This window comes from Cinclus cinclus, chromosome 3, assembly GCF_963662255.1.
Source record: "Cinclus cinclus chromosome 3, bCinCin1.1, whole genome shotgun sequence".
Lineage (NCBI taxonomy): Eukaryota > Metazoa > Chordata > Aves > Passeriformes > Cinclidae > Cinclus > Cinclus cinclus.
In genome coordinates this window covers 65270192-65291100 of record NC_085048.1, presented here as the reverse complement: position 1 = coordinate 65291100, position 20909 = coordinate 65270192, and the positions used below count along the sequence as shown (strand labels likewise).

At 34.9% G+C, this 20909-nt stretch overlaps 1 protein-coding gene across 3 annotated transcripts in view; it reads right to left on the bottom strand.

Moving 5' to 3' along the window:
- Positions 1-87: 87 nt before the first annotated feature.
- Positions 88-20909, bottom strand: part of STXBP5 (syntaxin binding protein 5) — a 103913-nt gene continuing 83091 nt past the window's right edge. For all 3 annotated transcript variants that reach the window (XM_062490132.1, XM_062490133.1, XM_062490134.1), the window contains 7 exons: positions 15689-15739; positions 11359-11598; positions 9603-9966; positions 7056-7221; positions 6201-6312; positions 3846-4066; positions 88-3156 (listed from right to left, as the gene is read on the bottom strand). In XM_062490132.1, coding sequence (XP_062346116.1) covers positions 3115-3156; positions 3846-4066; positions 6201-6312; positions 7056-7221; positions 9603-9966; positions 11359-11598; positions 15689-15739 — 1196 coding nt within the window. In that variant the 3' untranslated portion in view covers positions 88-3114. The remainder of the gene's footprint in view (positions 3157-3845; positions 4067-6200; positions 6313-7055; positions 7222-9602; positions 9967-11358; positions 11599-15688; positions 15740-20909) is intronic.

The following is a 20909-nucleotide window of genomic DNA, read 5'->3' as shown; positions in this document are numbered from 1 at the left end:
TGGATGTAGCTTTCCAGTATCACCTGCCATGCAAGTACCACCTCAGGCACAAAAACTTTGCATAAAGACAGACAAGGAACACAGCTATATATTACTATACTTTATAACTGACTTTTTTGCTGAAGAACAATTCACTGGATATGCCTGTGGTGTAACACTTTCAGACTGATTTGGAACACACACACAATTTGGCAGGACTAAGGTGAAGAAAAGCTTCTTCAGTTTACAGTTCCTAATGAGACACACTACATATAAACAGATAGGTAGCAGCAGGTAGTTTCTTACTTTCATTTAAAAAAAAACAGTAATAGCTCAATTGTATTTTAATAGTTTTCCCAACACTTTAAAAAATTTCACACAACTAAAATGCTAGTGAAAAAAAACAGAGGTGCTTCCCTGCAAGGATTTCAATACACTTTGCTGTACAAAAGGTGTAACACCAATAGCACAATAAGATGCAATGATGTGTGTGATTGCCTTCCTTCCATTGGGAAGGAAAAAGTAAAATTTTAGACTGAAATTGTACATAGCCCCTTTAATTGACCAAGAACCATTTGTGTATTTATCTCATGAGCAGTGTCATTAGTCTTTCTATCTAGAAGCATGCCCTGAACATAAGCAACAGAAGAGATTCAACCACAGTAGATTCTGTAACACCAAAAAAGCCACTACTCTTCTGATACTGGCAGATGGCCTCTCATTGCCTCCTATTATTTTGCTTGCTGGTGGTTGTCAAATATGTCTTGATGAGAAAGTTAAGTATGCTTTCCTTTCAAGCCAAGGTCATCTTTTATTGAATGGTACCATAATTTGTTGAGGAATACTTTTCAGTCCTCTCCCCCAGAACCTCACCGGATTAATTTCCCAGGATTCTGTTGCCCTGAAATGTACTTTATCTTCACCAGGTCAAATTGAGTCATCTCAATTTATAAATGTGAGACAAGGAAGGGGACAAGTGTTAGCTGGGGTGGGGTTTTTGGGTGTGGTATGGATTGTGGTTTATCTTGTTTTCTTCTACCTAGATGTCTCACAAACTGGTGTCAAATGTGCATTATTTAAACACTAAAACATAAATTAACATGCAGAGGCAAATATTGCATGGCAAACTGAGTTAAGTAACTCAAGTAAACTTTGCCTCAGTAGTTATGGGACAGAGCCATCAAGAGATCATAATACTGCTTGTTTGAATTGTCATATTCTCATTTTTTAAGTCCTTTGAGCAGTGGGCATACTAGGGCATGTCCTTGTACTGGCAACACAATTCAATTGTCTTTTTAAATTAAATGTTGCTATACATAAAGTGAGAAAATGCATCAGTTTATGCTTCAAAGCCCAAACATATTTGCCTCTCATTTGAAAAGTGATTTAAGAACCATATTCCATATTTTCAATATTTTGCATCCTTGAGGTGTTTTGTAAGATTGCCCAGTCTGTGTGCCTGCAACATCACTTCACAATACAAACATAACCAAGGTTTTGCTTTGGGAACATTCAGAAAGTCTGTGAAAAAAGTGCACAAAATACAATGTTTGGAGAAGCAAGCCCAAGTGATGAATTTCAGACAATGCAGACTTATCAACTTCTAAGTACTCCCTTTTATAAAACAAAACCGACCACCAATTATTCCTACTTCAAGGAAAAAGGTCTAAAGGAATTTTTGAAATGCAAGCATTTATTTTAAGGAGTCCTCTCTTTTAAAAAAAAGAGATTCCCTGGTCATTCCCACTGATACAGCTTTAGTACAGTAGCCATTAACAAGTTAGCTCAGTTGTATTGTTAACCTCACCCAAACTGAATATTATTTCAGCAATTTCTAAAGTTTTTGTGCACACTTTACCACTGCTTACAATGAAAACGCTGCTTTAGAGACCAAATCCAAACTTTAGGACAACTGCCTTAAGTGCTGGGTGAGGCTGAGACAGGTACTTGTAAAATAGCACTACTGGCAGAATTTAGAGCTGCTAAACAACATACTGACAATTATTAACTATTAGATGCTTGCTTGCCATTATTCATGCATCAGCACCTCCATGGTGTGTAAAACTTTGGAAACCTGAGTCCAAGATTATCTGATTTAATCGTAAAGGACTAAAGGGGCATCTAGAACTTAAGTCTTGAGCAAAACTATCTCAGCTATTTTAATTAATGGCTGCAAAGATACATTCTGTTAAACACTTATAAAAACTCACAGCATGAATGAAACCCACAGCCAATTCTAAATGTTACACAACCTGAACCAATAACTATTTTTGGCAAAAATAATATTTAACTAAACAGAAGTTGAAGAATTCTTACCACAAGGAAGATGTTACCACATTTCACATTGCACGGCCATAACACAAATGAAAACTCCCAGCATGACACATTCCAGTCATATTATTCACTTGACTTTTTTAATGCAAAAATTACGTATTCTTTTGTTTTGCACGTCACAGAATATGATGTGAATACAAGAATACTAGATCAGGGGTCCAAGAAAAGACTATGCACAGGTCAGCTATGTATACAATTTTCAATAAGAACTCTTCCAAGCTTCCAGCTTTTCAAATGAAAGAAGTGGCAGCAAACTTCAACTCTTCTTCAACAATAATGGTAAATATAGTGAGTCCTGAAGAGGGTAATTGTAAGTCAGGTACTGTCCAGCAAGACAAACAACCTGATTCCAGCTCTTGGACCCCTGATTTATTGCCCCTCCTTACAGGAGGGTATAACACTGGCAGCAATTACAATAGCACAAAAACTTTTGGCATATGAAATATTAACACAGGATTGACCCTGCATTGCCCCTGCCCATCTCACCACGATTTCCCTTTACACTCTTTTCCACATGTTCCAGTTACCTTCTCTGTTCCAACTTTATGCTAACCAACATCTAAGAAACACTCAAGTTTCTTTCTTTTTTTTTTTTTTTTTTTTTTTTGTGTGTGTTTCTTAGATATAAAGCTCCTCAGTTAAAGCCAGGACTGAGGTAAAACAGTGTGTCATTTGTGCTAGGAAACAACAGTATCCAATGGTGAATACTCCTTTAAATTTCAGTGGTCCTGCCAAAATTAATGAAAAAACAAGATTTTTTTCATCAGGACAAAATTAAACAGATGCAACTGATGAGAGTCATCAGAACTGGTACCACTTCTTGTCTTTGTACTTCAGCATCATCTAGAAAAACAAAACAAAAAAACATTCTAATTGCTGTTTCTGTAATGTACCAAAATGTACTATGACACAAACAAATATTATGTTTACAAAGCAGCAGGAGAAAAGATTTTAGCAAGGCTTCTCAAAGTTGCAAACACATAGCTGAACACTGAGTGTTCAGCATGATGAATTTTCTAATGGTAGCATCATTGCTGATGATCTAGCCTCAGAAAAAGACATTCTTGGGAGAATGGAGAGGTTGCATGGGAGTTTGGGGTGTGGAAAGAAGTCGACAAGAAAATGGATGAGAACAGCTATTCTACGGTAGGTACTGAGGAAAAAAAACAGAATTCACACTCAGAGGGTTTGCACAGAACAGGATCTTTCCTAAGGACAGCAGGAATCTGACATAAAGCATTATTCCCCTTATTAATTCAGTGACAATAAGCAATTTTTTCAGTTCCACCTTTAGAAGCTTACAAGCCACTCCAGCAGACTGCATGCTCTAGAGCAATGTGCCATGAGACAAAGCTCTTAACAATTATTACTTAATTGCTAGGAGTAACAAGTGATGGATGAAAGAGAAGTACCCTCTATCAATGATGCTGCATGCCCTTTAGATACCTCTACTACACCTTTGCAAAACTCAGTCACTTGCAGAATTTGCATTTATTTCACAGTCAGTTTAAAGTTCAGTTTAACATACTCACCTCATGAGCATGTTTTGAGAAAGAATCAGCACTGTAAAGCATAGCTGCAGTTTTTTCTTCCAGTTCTCCCAGTTTCTGTCCTCTTTCATCCAGTGCCAACCGGGCTCGTGCCAGTTCACCAACTACACCAGATGCTGCACCTTTGACACCTTCAATACCCCCAGGTCCTGGAATATGCTGGGCAAGACTCCTTGATGCCTTCCCAGAAGCTGATTCTCCAACTGGAGGCATTTGCAAAAGCAGCAAATACAGAATAGTAAGTTTTCCTATCATTATTAAATATCACTAAAACTAGTTTATAAAGAGGTGCAGTTTCTTTGCATGGAGACCAAATACCCAATTGTAGGTATGACTATGAGCAACACTCATTCCTCTGTTACTAGATGTTATTACATTAGAACTGAGACATTCAAATATATTTTCAAGTTTCCACGTAGGTTATAAAATTGTAACCTCTTCACAGTTTCAAGTATGAAATTAAAATTCTCATATTCATCAGCAGAATTGTTCAAAAAACAATTCACCAGTACAATATAGCTTATTTCACGTGGAATGTGTTTTGAGTTCAACAGACAAAGCAGGATTTTGAAAGTAAAAGCTGTGGTTAGTTCTGCAAGTGCTTTGCTGGTAAGCCAGCCAGCATGATTCCACCAGCAGAAGTTTCTTTTGATGGAAATTCAATTTTATATGCAGACACCTGAGGATTAGGTGTCTATGCTGTCATTATTGTAAAGACCTTGGGGGGAAAAAAAAAGTAATGTAAAAAGACAGTATGGCTGTAAGAAAAAATCAGCACAAATGGTCAGCTGAACAGCTCCAGACTCCAGTGATGGCACTGACTACATCGACTTTGCTCATAAAGAGACTTCAGCCACCCAGCTCAATCCAGACACTTCATTTGCCAATCTCATGCAGAATTATATACACTACAGAAATTTGAGTATTTGTTTTAAACAATGAAATATGGTTTGAATATTTTCCTTTTTTTTACCTCTAGAAAAAATAATGTTAACTGGTTAAATATGTTTTTATGCAGTATTTCAAGACTCTCTGATTTGCTTTCATGCTTCTATTAAGAATGATTTAAATTTAAATTAGTACCATAAGCATCTTTTTGTGAATTTCCAAAATAATAAAGAGAAATTATTTCACTTATTACAGATTCTGCTGTGACCCTCATGATAAATATGGCTAATTTAGAGATATTCTCAAATGTCTTTTGAATCATCATTGAACTCTGTCAGGCTACAATTCATTTGGATTTTTTTTCTTCCATTCAGTACTGTTTTCCTTGGAAAGGTCCAAGCCAAAACTTAATGGCAGAAACTTGAAATTATATAAAGAGATAGCTTCTAAAGTTAGAAGGTATTTTTCCTCTGTCTCAGTCATATTAAATTATAAGTTGTGCACCTAAATTTCTGTATTGGAATATTTGACCAACCTTTCATTATATTACATATACATTTATAAAAACAACCAAAGAAGAAACCTCTGACACTGAAAGTGACCTCTAAATAGCTGATATTTGCTCAAAATGTACAGACTCAAGTAATGAAGTCTAATTTTTTTTCTGTAGAGATCAAAAGAACCAACATAAAAGAAAGGACTAGCAGGGCACCTTGTCCATTTTGACAGATCCATTTCATGTTAATAAGAAAAAGGTTCTTTAAAATAAGCTTGCATAATATGGCGCTGCATCTAGCAAATATCTAAGTAAATAAATGGAAGCTATTTTCCTTATATATTAAAGTGCAAAAATGCCACCAAAGTTAAAAAAAAAGTAGAATTAAAAACAATGAGAAAAATATAAAGCAATGAATACTTTGCCAAATCTGAGTTTTACTGTCCTATAAACAGAGGACTGAATTGAAATACCAGACAGTTCTGTCCTTGCTGTATTCCTAAGGCATCTTTGCACAAGTAAAACAAGAAAAATCTAGCAAATAACTGAAGTAGACTTAACTTTTATTTTTCTCACTGTCCAGAACAGAACTCTCCAAAAGCAGTCCCTTTCAGTTTACCAGCATAAACAGAATCATTGGCAATATTACACACTTCATAACGATGAATAAAAATAAGATTATAAAACAAGACATGGGACAACTCTTCTACCGCTGAATAAATGAGCTAAAAGTACCTGTGATAAAAACATACCAACTTTTCTGATATTGTTCATACAACACAAAATCTATGAAAAAAGTATTTGTCACTCCCTGTTTTATTTTCCTTTTCACAAAGGTAATATTTTATCAACATAGAAGTAACATAGTAATACAACATAGTAATACATTTATCAAGGATCACTGGCTTCCTTGGGAAGAAATATCATAAAAATAACAATTAAGAATAACTTACAGAGTTCCTCTCTGTCAAGTGACTGTGCCCCACCTCCAAACAGGCCTTTGAAGAACCCCCTGTTTGGTGCTTCTGGTGTTTCTACAAGAGTGAAGAGCTCACCCAACATTTCCTTTGCAATGAAAAAGAGACATAGCAAGGCATAAATTATTAAAAAGAATGGAATGTTCTTTCACTTTCAGGATTTATTTAATGGATTTGAATTTAAAAATACATATGCTTCAATGGGCATATGTCTTTGCAAGGTGATGTAGGAAATAGAAAAAAAACCCCACGAAATTCGTCCAAACAATCTGCTTCTGATGGCTGCAAGCTCAGAGTTCATGGAATTCAGAAACAAAGAAATGCATTTGAATCCTTGAGTAAAGCTTATTTGCCCCTCAACAACTTAGGCAAGACTCCTGACGTTGTTCTATTCAAACTGTAACTATAAATACTTATATCATGAAAGTAGAGCCTGCAACTCTGCTATTTCATTATTCTATACAACTGAAGCATGAATGAGAATTTTTCAAGCTGTTAATGCCCCTGAAATATAGTAGCTTCCTTCAAATATCCTGCGTTAGCATTCCCCACTGGTGTCAGCACACACTTCTTCCAGTGTCAATTGATCAAGGGAATTTTAACTACATGTTAAAGGAAGAAAATTCCTGTTGATCAAAATTAAGTAAGAAACTGATTCAGCTACAATAGCATGGATGAAACAAAAATTTAAGCTAGCAGGAATTCATCCAGAATCAGACCCCTCAGCAAAGGAGAACAAAAGCGGGGGAAAAAAAATCAAAGCACAAAAGCCCAAGTGCTCAGCTCAAAATGTATCTAATGAAAAGTGATTTTTAAAAAATACTTCATTACCTGAAGATTTTCACATGTTTCTTGGCTGTAAGTGAGCCTCTGTATTTCAGTTGGTGAGACAAGATAGAGTGCTTGTCCATTATTGGTGAAGCAGAATGTTCTGGCTATCCGCATATTGGTCAGTGGCAGGTAATATACATCCAACAATGGCCTTAAACTTGGCAAACTTAAGGAAAAGAATTAAAAAGCCCATTAAATATGGCAGAAATGTCTATTACTGGTCAAATGGCTCATTTTTAAACTGCTATACATAATTTTTTTCTCTTCACCATCTGAATGAGTACCACATAAACAGGTATCATTTAATGACATTACAGAATCTCAAAACATTAGATTTTTCAAGGTAGCACATCAAAAGTGAAATTTAAATATCTGCATCACAGATGCATTTAAATGCATTTTTTAAAATGATAGTCTGAGCATGTAAACCACAAATTCACTATTTAATGAATGAGCATTACTTTATAATTACCAAGGTATTTTGACAAGTATCTACCAAGAGTTTAAAATTAAACGTCCTGTCTCGTCTCTCAGGTTAATATTTTCTTCTTGACTAAAAATACAAGCCTAAAATATCTCTCCTTGAGAAAATTTAGAAATATGAGTGTGCTGTCAAAGGAAAGCAGAATACAATAGCCTCAAACAATCTTATGAAGTAAGTCCCACTTTTTTCTCTGACTAGATATTGAAGAGAAAGACCTCTTAGAGCAAAGTTTGCTTACCTTGTTATTTTCTGATTTTGCACATGTAACTGCAGAACTTACTGTATCAATCTACTGAAGAACAGACAGCACACTTGGGCTAGAACAATATTCCCCTACCAAACATTCCCTCAACATGATAATAAATGCAAGTAAGAAGGGACAAAACATCTAATTTCTTGACAAGTAGAACCCAAAATAAACCGTCTCGAACATCCCTTGTGAAGTTCTTCTTAAAAAAAATTACAAAAGTTGCTAGTTGCCAATCCCAATAATACAATAAACAGCTTCTGCTGCAGACACTATCCGCATAAGGTTATTAATTCTAGACACTAAAAAAGGCAGCCAAGGGGAAAACTGAAGTTAAAACCAAAAAAAGATGTAGTAACCACAACAGTATCAGGTTGCCTTGTTTTGTTTTTTCTTTTTCTATTTTCACATGATGCTGAAATTTCCTTTGGAGGCAAGTTTTAGAAGTGAGAAATGAAAAACAGCATTCTCTTGTAAGCATATCACCCAGATACGACACCTCTGCCATGCACGTATCTAAAATAAGAATGTTCCTAAGAGAGTCAGTAACAGGGAAGTGTTTTGCTTCAGATCAATGGGAGCATAAAGCATTCTTACAGCTTCAAAACACAAAAACATTAGATCAGATAGGACAAGCGTGACATCCATGAGAGCATTTCATAGTTTCTGTTACAGATTTGTTTGTTACTAAGTCCTATTTGAATTTATATCAATAGTTAAGTATTGGGCATCTTGGGTATGATAGAGTTCTGTGACTACTTTACACAAACTGCAGTAAGGTCCACTCCCCAGCAACAATTCATGCTTATGAAATGGAGCTCAACACTGGAGTCTAACTTCTCCACACAAGGTAATAATTCAGCACTTATAATTTAGCACATATGCAGAATTCATTAGAAACCATGAGAATCCTGAAGACAGGATTTTTTTCAATACATGGCATCTGAACATTACTAAGTTTAGTTTTAATTAGGAAAAACAATACTGTTTGCCCTGCAAGGTGAGCAGCATTTTGTAGAGATGTTTAGAATACGTAAAATATGGGATATACACCAATGGACTTACAGACTTTCTTACTACAATTAAAAAGCATGTTTTGATTGATATCAGTTTTAGTTTTACTCTTAACAACTTCCTAAAGAAATATTTTTTTCAGAATTTTCCAAGCTGAAAGCCTTAAAAATAATCTTTTAGGAACTTTACTGGCATAATGCCATGTTCCATATTCATCTTATCATTAGGCTACAATGATAAAGGACACAAAAATTACATAGGTGACCTGTAAGTATATTTAAACACTACAACATGTTTAAACTCATAACTTAAACCCCATACGTTAGATGACTTTTACTACACAACTGCTAGCAGTAATCTTGCCTTCATAGCCTGAGCTTGAGGCCTTTAAGACACAAGCAAGTTGAACAACAAAATATTGAGGCATGAGTGTGATGCAAATAGCTGCATAAAAACAGGCAGAGTTCTGGTCAGGCACAATGTAAAGGTCTGGCTCCACGCAGTTTTCTCCCTCAGGGAGTAAATTCAACTTTTAGACCAATTTAAAGTCATGAACTTATATCACCTATTTGGATCTATGTGTTGAATCAGTGTAGCTTGAGTTACAGTGATAAACTTTATCATGTTTTAAAGACATAACTAACAAGAATGTGCAATCAAAATTATTCAGGCTCAAGTGTTAGAGAACTATCAACCCTGAGCGAATGTAATTTTTAAAAAATTCATAATCCTGTGGAAAAGGGAACCTGTGTAGCAGAAGACTATTTCTTGTTTTTGTATTTAAGTTACTATCAAGTCTTACCTAAAAGTCATAATATGTCCATTGGCACAGAAACATGCAAGGCAGATACTATTATTCAATGACACTATGTCTCCACGAAGAACAAAAGAAGTCTCTGTTATATTTTGCTTATAAATACAGTTCTGGGATGGCAGTGAGATAACTTTTGCTTGCTTTTCTGAACATATCACTGCATATTGGTTTTCACTGATTTCCTGAGAGGAAGAAGGGGACACTGAGACAGGTCGTCGCTTTTTCACTTTTTCTTTTTCATCTTTATCTTCATAGTGTTCTCTCCAAGGTTCATGTGCTGGTGGGACCAAAGATCCTGTGGTGTCCAAAAATGCCATTCTCAAGATTGCCCCTTTTAGCCTCAGGATAGTTCCTACGAAAGAGTAGTTGAACACGTTTCTAAAACAGTTCTCCTAAATTGCTTTTCAAGCTACAACATATCCCTTTAAGAAGCAAGGAAAATGAATAGAAAACAAGATCTTCAGCTTGCCTCCCTAGCAAAACACAAACCTTGGGCATTTATCTAAAAACCAATGAAGCACAAACGTAACTAGGGAAAACATTAAACCAGTTTTCAAGCATAAAGTGGGTGCATACTCTTTCATTAACTTCAAGGGAAATGTATTTGTATTTAAGTTCAGTGTCACAAATGCAACTCAGTTCATTCTCTCCTGATGAGTACACAGTATGTTTAATATCAACAATAAATGTTATTAGTCAAAGGTGAGCAGCACCTTTCCCTTCAATTGGTTCAGAAACAAGCATGTGATTTTTTTTTGTTTCTCCCTGTAGTTCACACTTGAATCCACTTCTCTAGCTTGACATGAAAAAATTTTCCCTCCATACTGTTCAAATCACTGCCTCTCTCTGTAGCCCAGATCTTAAGCGAATAAATTTTATTTCACTTTAATTTATGCACATATAAGTAACAACATGAACACTTGCCAAGTACAAAATATAAAGCAGTATCTTTTAAGGATTCTGCTGCAGATCCAAAGAGGAAACACACTGCCTTTCCTGCAGCATTGCCTTTATGACCAAATGTTATCAAATCTGACCACTGCTGCCAGTATCTCACTCGATGGGCACAAATCCATATATGGTCTAGATGGCCATTCCTAGTAATTCCTATAATCAAATTGCATTGCAATTTGTATGTTTGATACCATCTGCATAGCAAAATGGACTAGAGCAGCATGTTCTGCATGAGACAGTGGTAGCAGGAAAGCTAAATCTATGACTAACAGTATATCCAATAAACCATTAATACATATTTACAACAAAATCAGTTGCTGTGCATCAGAAAAACATAATACAAGACCTTTCACAGCGAGCCCAATTAATATATTTATCACTAATATTTCGAGTTAGCTGTACAGTTCACAGCCTTAGTTTGCACTCCCTTTTCTTGCTGCGGGAAAACTGATTGATTCTTATCTCATGACTGAAAAAACAGTAATAAACTGAACACTTGGTAGTATTCATCTCTTCTGCTATGTCTGTTTAACAACTGCAAACACTATTTTCTCAGCAAGCAAACACTAATGTTGCATTTTCATATTTTATGAAATTGTACTTTCCACTTCTCCAATTTGAGAAAAACAAAATAACCAGTCTAGCTTCTTAAAATTATGAGCTAAATCAATGGTACATATTTTTAATTAATCAATAATTGAAAAGAAAACCCCAAAGAGTTTCTTCAGAAAATATGAAGAACGACAATACTTTATCAAAGCATACTTTAACCTGTTTGCTTTGTACATACCACTAGGAGAAACAATGACTGGCTGAAGAAGTCTTTGCTCTCCTCCTGGGGGTAAGTTCAGTACAATGACAAGCACTGTACCCAGCGTGGTCCCAACCCACAGGCATGGGGAAGGTGATGTATCAGCCTTTCTTGTGAAAGTCTCACAAAAATGAAGAGCTGAAATTGCCTCACGTGACTCTTTATCAATGCTAGTTACACTAGAACTCCGGGATCGACTGAAAGAGTTGTCTTTGACATCTGAAAATAAATCAGTATTAATTAAAAGAAGGAAAATTGGAAGGATTAAGAGAATTTAATTATTTTTATGTTCTTTAGCATCAACTGTATACTAACTATAATGCTATTGATTTTTGTAGCCCTATCCTTCCTTAGTCATATTTCCTTATTCGCCAGTTTCCAGCTGTTTCTTGAGTAAAGCACCCAATCTTTGTTGCAGAGGTTGCCATTAGGTAATTGTCATGAACAATTTTAAGGCATATTTCTGTCTTCTAGAGCCAGAGAATAATAGTCATCAAGTGATATTCCTTTAAAAAAGTTTAATTACAAACCACTCTGCCAATTAGTTCATTGATCAGATGAAAAAATAATGGCTCCCATGGAACACAGTTAACTAATGTTAGGAAGATACAAATATTTTACTTCAGGAAATGCAGTGGCATCCACACAGCATGATAGCATGGAACCTGTAATGACTCATAATACTGTTCCACTTTAGGAAATTGTGTGCAGGAGATCTAACAGGCACAACCCCAAACTTTTAGTAAGAGAAAAACAAATGCTAGCAAATGCCACCTGGTACTGCTATGCAAAGCTGAAGATTTCCACTTGGAATGTTGTAGCATAGCGCCAGTAATAGCACTAAAGCTTTTCCAGCTGTCTTGCTCACTGTTTAGCAACGAGTGAATTCTAATGTTAAAAGTAAATTGTGCTGCTCCACTCTTGTTGCATGCTATCTGTAGGTGTGGCAACACCTAACACATCAGTAGACACTGAATTTATCTGTGCACTCACAAATTAATGCTATACTTTCTTATTTCATAATCAAAAAGTTACAGTGTAAGTCAGCCCTGACCAGCAAAGTTTGATGCAATTTTTATTATGCTTTTTAAAAAAGTAACTCAAAACTCTTTGAGTAGGGTATAGATGCAATTGACATTTTAAAGCAGGATTAAAAGCTAAAGAACAACATTCAACCATGTACTATTTGTAACTATTACTATGTTAGTTTCATTAATTGTTGAAAAACTTTCTACAAAGAATAGCTAACATGCATTTGGAAAGCATACATACTAGATTTCAACTGACTAAATACACACATCTACTTAAAACAAACAGTGAATCTTCTCAGGAGATAATTGCCTCATTCCAACAAGGATAGAAAAAAAAAAAACCACTTTCCTGTTGAATTTTAGCTGTCAAATATAAAACATAGATTATAGAAACTAACTCAATCACTCAGATATTGACATACTAAGTTTTCACATTAAAACCCATAAATCCAGTGTGAAATCAATAATTTGTTTTTGTAAGTCTTCTAATGACCACCACCTCTTATGATGCTTGTTTTTTTCAGGCTTGATTATTTGATATTTGAATGTTTTATTCAACTTTAACATGGATTAATCAGTCTGAATATCATCAATAATACAGTAACTGCAGTAAGCATAGCTTCATATGTGCATTTGTGAGAAGAGCATGTAAACAAATTCCAGAAGCATTGGAATGGACAAGAGAAAACCAATAAAAATGAACTTGTCAGACAATATGGGCATTTTTTAGAGTGGACAATCCATTCAGAAGAGAGAACAGAGGGTTGAAAGTTTAACTGCTTTAGTGCATCCTATTTATCCTGAAGTCAAGGAAGAAGTTTGTTAATGGATTCGATTCAGATGAAGAGGAAGGAAGAGCAGTGTGATGAATCACTACACAGCATCGAAGGATGGAAAGATGCGGCTCTTTTGAGGAAGTAAAGCAAGGAATAGCACCTAGTGGCAGTAGCATCTTAATCACTGGATTAGAACATTGAAAAGCAATGGTATAGTGCAGACAAGGGTATGATAAGTTCTGTTTTAGAAAGTGGAGAATACAGAAACACATAGCTTAGATTTTATCTGTTCAAAAAGGAAAAAGAGCTGGTTAAAGATCTAAAGACAGAAAACTAATTTAAAGAACAAGATCATGGAAGAATAGGTTTCAAGAAGCCATGGAAAGAAATGAAAGACAATGACTAGGATAATGAATTTAGGAGGAAAGCATTTCAGCTGTCTCCTACAGCCAGTAGATATGGCCACATAAATGACAAAAATGCAAGCAAGCCAACACTGAAGAACACTGCAAAAGCTATATCGCTATGAGAAAAGAGAGAAGCAAAATTAAATGTAATTGCTTGAGAAAGTGATTTACAGACCTGAAAACCTAGAATAATTTTACACAGAACAAAATGAGGTCTCTAAGCACAGATATTCACGTACATGCAAAGTCAAAACCAGTCAAAGGCTATTACAATGCAGAAGGTTTTATTTTATGAGTTTATCAGAAATGATGTAAAAAACCCCCCCCTTCCATTATTTCAGTAGAAGGAACAGCAAATATTAAGTGATGTAGAAAACACTAACTCTTTCAAGATTGGAAAGTGCTGAAAAAAATTCAGCATTCGCTTTTCACCAGTCTTCATTAGGAAAAAGTAACACTTCCAAGTACTTATTGCTATCAAAGAACTGTGAGTAAAATGGCAGAATTACAATTGATTAATTAAGTATAAATGTGTTCCAGTTTGTCAACTATGAAATTCACCCTATACCAAAATTATCCCTAAACATTAGTAAACATAGTGTGGAACAACAGAAACATATTGAAAAGAGTTGTCAAATTCTTCCACTCTTCTGTGCCAACATGGCTACAGTCACATTGCTCTAGTTCCAGACACTGAGCTCAGAAAGATGAGGAAAAATTCCAGTTTCAGAGGAGATAAACAGAAGCTACCCTAGGGAGATAAACAGAAGCTACCCTAGGTTTAGATACCATAACCTAAAGAAGGAACTGAATTCTGTAAAAAAAAAAAAACAAAAAAAAACCGCAAAAATGAAATTAGAGAGATGATGACAGATTTCAACAGCATAAAAAAAGACTAACAAAGACAGGGAGTACTTGTTATGCCTGTTTATCGGGGAAAGGACAAGAAAATGTTAATATAGAAGCAAGGAAGTTTGATTAAATGACAGGAAATCTGTCTAATTAGACTACACAATACTGAAAGTTTATCTGGTATATTTCTAAAAACTTATTTATTGGAGGCTCATGAATGGATCAGAGGTTAAACTGTCAAAACATCTGTATCCCTGCCAAATGATCCTTGTAAATCCTTCGATAAAGAATCTGAGAATTGCTTCCAGCTTTACATTTCTCTGAAAGGGACAAGCTGTAATTGTTAATCAGGGTGGTCCAGCTCAGTTTCAGAATATCCCAGTGCCATGGACTTCTCCCCTTGTTGGCAACAGCAGCACCTGGCAAACACACAGTGCTACAGCTGCCAGTCTGATCCTGGCTGCCTTCTGCTGGGCTGGTGGTAGCAATTCTGCTGCAGAAAGAGGAGTAAGCTGTGGCAGGCAGAAGACAGCTGCATTTATTACTGTAGGTCTACAGTTGTCCCCCGTCATCTTTAGAGAACAAGTCAGAGGAGCTCAATCTGATTTAACAGCTGGCAGCCAAAGTATTAAAAAACTCTCAACCTTCTCATTTTTATGCTGTTTTAGTTAGGCAACACAATGACCTTTAGTACTACAGACCTCACAACTGAAATGATCCTTACTTAAAAAGTTACTGTGCATTTTCAAGAAAAATAAATTCTCAGACTGGTCATCCATCAAAACAGCTGCATATTGCTTTCCTTCAGAGAGAGTGGTCACAAGACAATTAACATTTATAAAACTATGCCAAACTATTTGTTGAGAGCACCTCAACATATCTGGTTAAGATATTTCATTTTCCAATTTAAAGTGTATCAGATGGTCCTAAACAGGCAGCAGTTTTCCTAATGCTGTTGGTTTAGTCATGCTTTTGCTATCCAAGCACTACTGATAAATTAAGTGATGTCTAAAAATTATGATGAAAGTGTGATAAGCCATATACAGGAATTGCAGGCTTACCTTATGATGACAGCAATGATATTTTGTGCCTGAGAGTCCCCAAAAAGAGTGGAATTAAAATTTTATTTCTACACTTCAGATAAATGCAACATAAAATCATGATAGCTTACATAATTTAGGCCTCTTACTTTAACATACTCACATTCAGATTTAGTAAAATAAAATCAACTATATAAACTTACCTAAATCAGGCTTTAACTCAGTTGGCAAACTTAGCTTCCTGGACATCTTTGCTGAAAAGTGAAGTATATCTTTTTTTTAAAAAGAATAAACATAATTCTGCTGGTCCTTATTTGCTTCTTTCACAATATTTAATATATAATAATATATTACATTCATTGAGGTACTTTAAAGGATTTCCACTAAAGCAGAGCCTCACTTCCTCAAGTGAGGGGTGCAAATTAAATTCGGGAAGACAGCAAAATCCCTAAGTACAGCACTTTATGACTTTTTCTGAGCTTGATTTCTCTTCAGGCAGGACTTAATGGATTGGATGAACTTGGCTTTGGCTCACCCTCAAGTTTTAACTCCTCAGGTGAGAAGTCAGAATTGCAAGGATGTGCACTGATTCTTACAAAAAGTTAAGATCCCATCCCCCTTTCTTATGCCCTACTTTCGGATCAAACCTGAGGCATTTAAAATAAAAAAAAAAAAAGAATTTGAAATTACACTAAAATTCATGCACATGTGTAAAAAGCTAATCCCCTGAGATAAAATCCATAACCTTAGAAGAATGAAGACATTAAAGAGAATAATCATAAAACAAGCAGTGTACAAACACTTGCAACATCTTCAAAAAACCAGAAAGATCTTGATAGTACTGCTCAAGTGAAAAACAGTTCACTTCAATTCATCCCTGACTTAGAAATATTTTTTATCTTGCAGTCCATTTAAACTACAGAACAATACAAACAAATGCTGCTACAGAAAACATCACAAATTAACTAGCAGACAGACATACCCCTGCTATCTTTCTTTCAATAATTACTGGAGAAGGAATTATTTTTATACAGCTTATCTGATAGACTAGAACTACACTCTAAATTTATTTCCCAGCCATACGCTTCAGTTTTGATCTATCATTAAATTTTTTATAATCTTGCATGGGTAATACTTCTCTTCCTAAAGTAGATAATTGAGCACAGCCTCATAATTCTACAAGTACCTTGTAATGGATACCACTCAAAGCAGCCTGAACGCTGCTGCTTTTCTCTGTTAAAATTTGAGTTACCTCATTCTAATTATCACTTTAACAGAACTAATTCCAATTTCAACATACCCTGAAGAAAAGCATGTGACTTAAAGTTACTTCCACTCCTTCCAAAAGTTAAATAAGTCACTGTATCATCAATTATGCTCATCAATATTGCAAATGCTAGTTATCTGAATACTTGAACAGTTTTATTCCTGTCATACATCATAAAAATTTGAGAACAAGATTCCAGAAATAATCTTCTAATTTCCTTTATGTGTCAACGTTAAAAGTATGTTTGAATTAAATTGAAATTACTTACTCTCAGGCAGAAATGCTAATAACCCATTTTAGTGCAGGCTGAAATTGAAAAGGGCAGCCTGACTACATGTTTTCTACTCTCATCCTTGCATTAGCACTGGCAAATACCTAACTTAACAGTGAAGCCAACACGCATCTAAATGAGGATTCTGCCAAGGGTTGCTTCCAAAAAAGATCAACCCCTGTTTCAGATCAGAGCTCAGAGATACAAACAGAAAACCAGGGTACACAACAGCACTACTGATGAGGAGCCCAACTTTTTGTTGTCAGCTTGAACTTAAATCTGCTCCTGGAGAGATCATGAAATCTCATCTGGAATAGTGAATTACAAGATGGGCATTCCTCATAACACTTGTTTTCTCTGTTAGTCATTTAAATAATAAGAGCTGAGATACTGAACAAAACCTCAAGTATTTAGAAAAAATAATTGGAGCTGTTTTTGGCTTTTAACAGCTTTCACCATGTGAAAATACCTTAACCTGTTTAACTAATTAAAGACCAGTACAGTCACTCTTGGATTTTCAAATAGAAACATTTAGCACAATCCTAACAACTGGGAGAAAACTGACCTAAAAACAAAAACCAAAAACAACAACACAACAACAACAACAACAAAATTTCGAGGTTACAGATCTTATAACACATAATGACAAGTATAGGCAAATGTGTTGGATTCTGAGAGCCGATCCAGTTTTAGCTTTTTGTTCCTTTCCAAAAGGCCAGCTGTGTGAACTAGGCTGGTAAGATAAAACAAATTTGTCAATTTTCAGCATACACTGAACTATGCCTCATTAATAGGACAAGAGGATACATGAATTGTTAAAAAGGATATCATTACTGGAAATTGTGAATTACTGTGCTATGCAAAAAAACCCCAACACTTCAAAATACATGTTAATGTGTCAGAAACCTCAATAATTCAAATGTAAATGAGAAATAAGAACCTATTCCAACAGCAATAGTGCCATCTTGTGTTTAAAGAAAAAACTGCCTAAACATACAGTAAGAAAAAAGGAATATTTCACCAGCTAAGCCCTTTTCAACTAACATTACTCAGTATAAAAAAAACCAAAAACAAACAACCCAACAAAACAACCCTGCTTGTATGCACATTTGCTTAAGTTTAGACCTATATTTAGTAATTCACTAAATTAGAAATCCTAGAGTAATATACAGGTGCATACAAACATTCTGTCAATATATATAATTAGGTATCATATTACAGAACTGTCCAAACCAAGGATTCTTGGAGATTTCTCACAGGTCAGGCTTGGGAATGTAGGTGCTAAAATATCAAAGACTGCCTTTCCATAACATGTTATGTGTCAGTATAGCAGGAACAACCTTCAATTCAATGAAGAAAACCTGAAGCCTGGAAAGGCTTCTCAATAGGAAGTTGTGTCTTAGAAGTAAAAGCTACATTTCATTTGCAGTGGGTTATCCTGAGCTGATACTTTAAAATGTATAGCACATCAGTTTGAAAGGTATACAGTGATTTCTTCTCCATTCCTTTTATTTTAAAATAAAATTCTAAAGATTATAAAGGAGATGTGCCTTGGTGATTTTACAACCTAGAGAACAACTTATGAAGCCTATTTCATATAACATCACATGACAAATAACTAAGCAGCTTAGAATTTGTTAGATATACCAAAGTTCCCAAATTATTCTGTTTGACAACTACACAGTGAAATATTTACATTACCAATTAACAAATGTTGAAATCTCTAAAATTCATATAAGAATAATAAAACCAATTTACAAGAAACTGTAAGAAAACATGTACTTGAATACATCCGAAATTAGATCAAAATATTAAAAACCCATTGAAACAAAAGGTGTTTAACACCAGGGGAACTAAGAAATTATCATGAACATCTTAAAATTTGATTCAATGAAAACAGCATTAACAGTCAATTATTATAGCAATGTTTGAAAAATTTAGGTATACATTTAGAATGTAAGAAATGTGAGAAACCTCTGTCAGTAATAACAGCAGGGATTATAAAAGTTTGAAATTAAATCTACTTGGCCTAAGTGTGTCTACCAACACTGTTTGCGATTATTTTTAAATGTATAAAGTGCAGGAAGCAAGACCAATTTTTCTGAGAAGTGTTTGAAATGTAGGCCACTAGAACAGTTAAAAAGGTTTTTAAAATTTACCATAGTTTGCACTCACCTTTACTAAAGGTTTTTACAGAAATGGTTGTTTACATATTTACACTTAACTTCCAACACAATTTGTAGCTATAATATTTAATCATCTGTATCTCTTCATGCCAAATACTTAACTAAACAAATTATGAGTAAAACAGCTGAAGATTCTGCTTTCACTGAAGTTGGATCTCAATGTCTTTCTATATAAATGATACGGCCTTAGAAAATGAGTACTTACTAGCAATTATTTTTGTAAATTCATTTACTTTTAGTATACTTCTGTATATTACTTCACAGCATGTTGTTGATACTTTCAAATAGGTGACATTTGTAAGAGAATGGGCTGAATTCAATAATGGCCATAGTACTTCCTAAAATTTCTAGAAATGCTTACTTAAATCAAGTATCTCAATATCTCCAAGGTAACAATTAACTATAATCTTTTCAAGGTTCATCTTTGATGCAAATAAAAGGGAAACATGACCCAAAAGCAACACATTCATGACAGGTCTTTATCTTGATTTACTATCCATTCCTTACCACAGAGCCTTCAAAGTTGAGTATTTAGAAGAACACAACAAACCAGAACAACTGATCAAAATGTTGGTGCATGAAGAATTTGCATATTGTTTTACTTGGGTTATTGTTTCAGTTTTACATGGTTTTTTTCTCACCAATCACAGAAACCTTGTTTGTTACTGTCACTAATAGAAATTTGTAGAAATGATGATGCTCTGCATCAGTTGCAATAAAGTGATAAATTGACAATGGCTTCATGTTTAACTGCATGTGTGAAATTACCACCTTGAAGCCTTGCCACTGAAATGAAATTATTTCACACTTTGCTAGCAGTATTCCCCTGCTCCCTGTTCCCATGTGACAAACACAGGAGTGATATTAACAGCAACTGAAGTTATCAATGTAAATGATTTTAATTCTCTTTTGCTCCACATTTAGCAGATTGTATTTCACAAATTGATAAAGAATGGGAAGAACTTGAACTTGATTGCTCTTAGTGCCAGAGCAGAGAGCTATGACCATGACATACACATCAAATACATCAAACTCATCCCTGAGAACACAGTTGAAGGCAAACAATTTGTTTCATACAACATGGTGATGTTAATGACAGTGACATATTTTAAAAAAGTCATTGTCCATGCACATTTGGTTGTCAATTCAGTTTAAAACAATGAAAAGCAAAAACATGCAACTATTAACACAGAAAATGTGTTTTATTTATGTGGAACAGCTTAGAATGTAAGTTCAGAAAGAGCTAGAATAAGCATGCCAGATAAGCTATAGAAAACATGGTAGTGAAATAATCACATTCAGTGCCCAGCAACCCACTCAAAACTAGGAAAATGCAAAACAATTATTTATCTTTGAGCTCCCAATAAACTGTGCAAATTACACAAATCACAGTATAACTTACACCCTGAAAAATGCATTGCTTATAAATAAATGTTTTGCTTTTTTTAGCTGTGAAAAACATTCCTAATACTTTCACTTGAAAGGCTTCCAGCTGAAACAGATGGGAATGGCTCTATAGAATCCTCATTAGCATACTTTATTAACGCTCTAACATAACTCTTTGAAAAGAAGTGGAGGGAAAAAAAAAAGAGAGGTCAGTCAGTCACTTTTTCAATGCATTTTGCACAAGACTGTGTATCTTATGGTCGAGACAAACATTACCTCAATGGACATTGATATAACAAGCATAAGATTAGGTG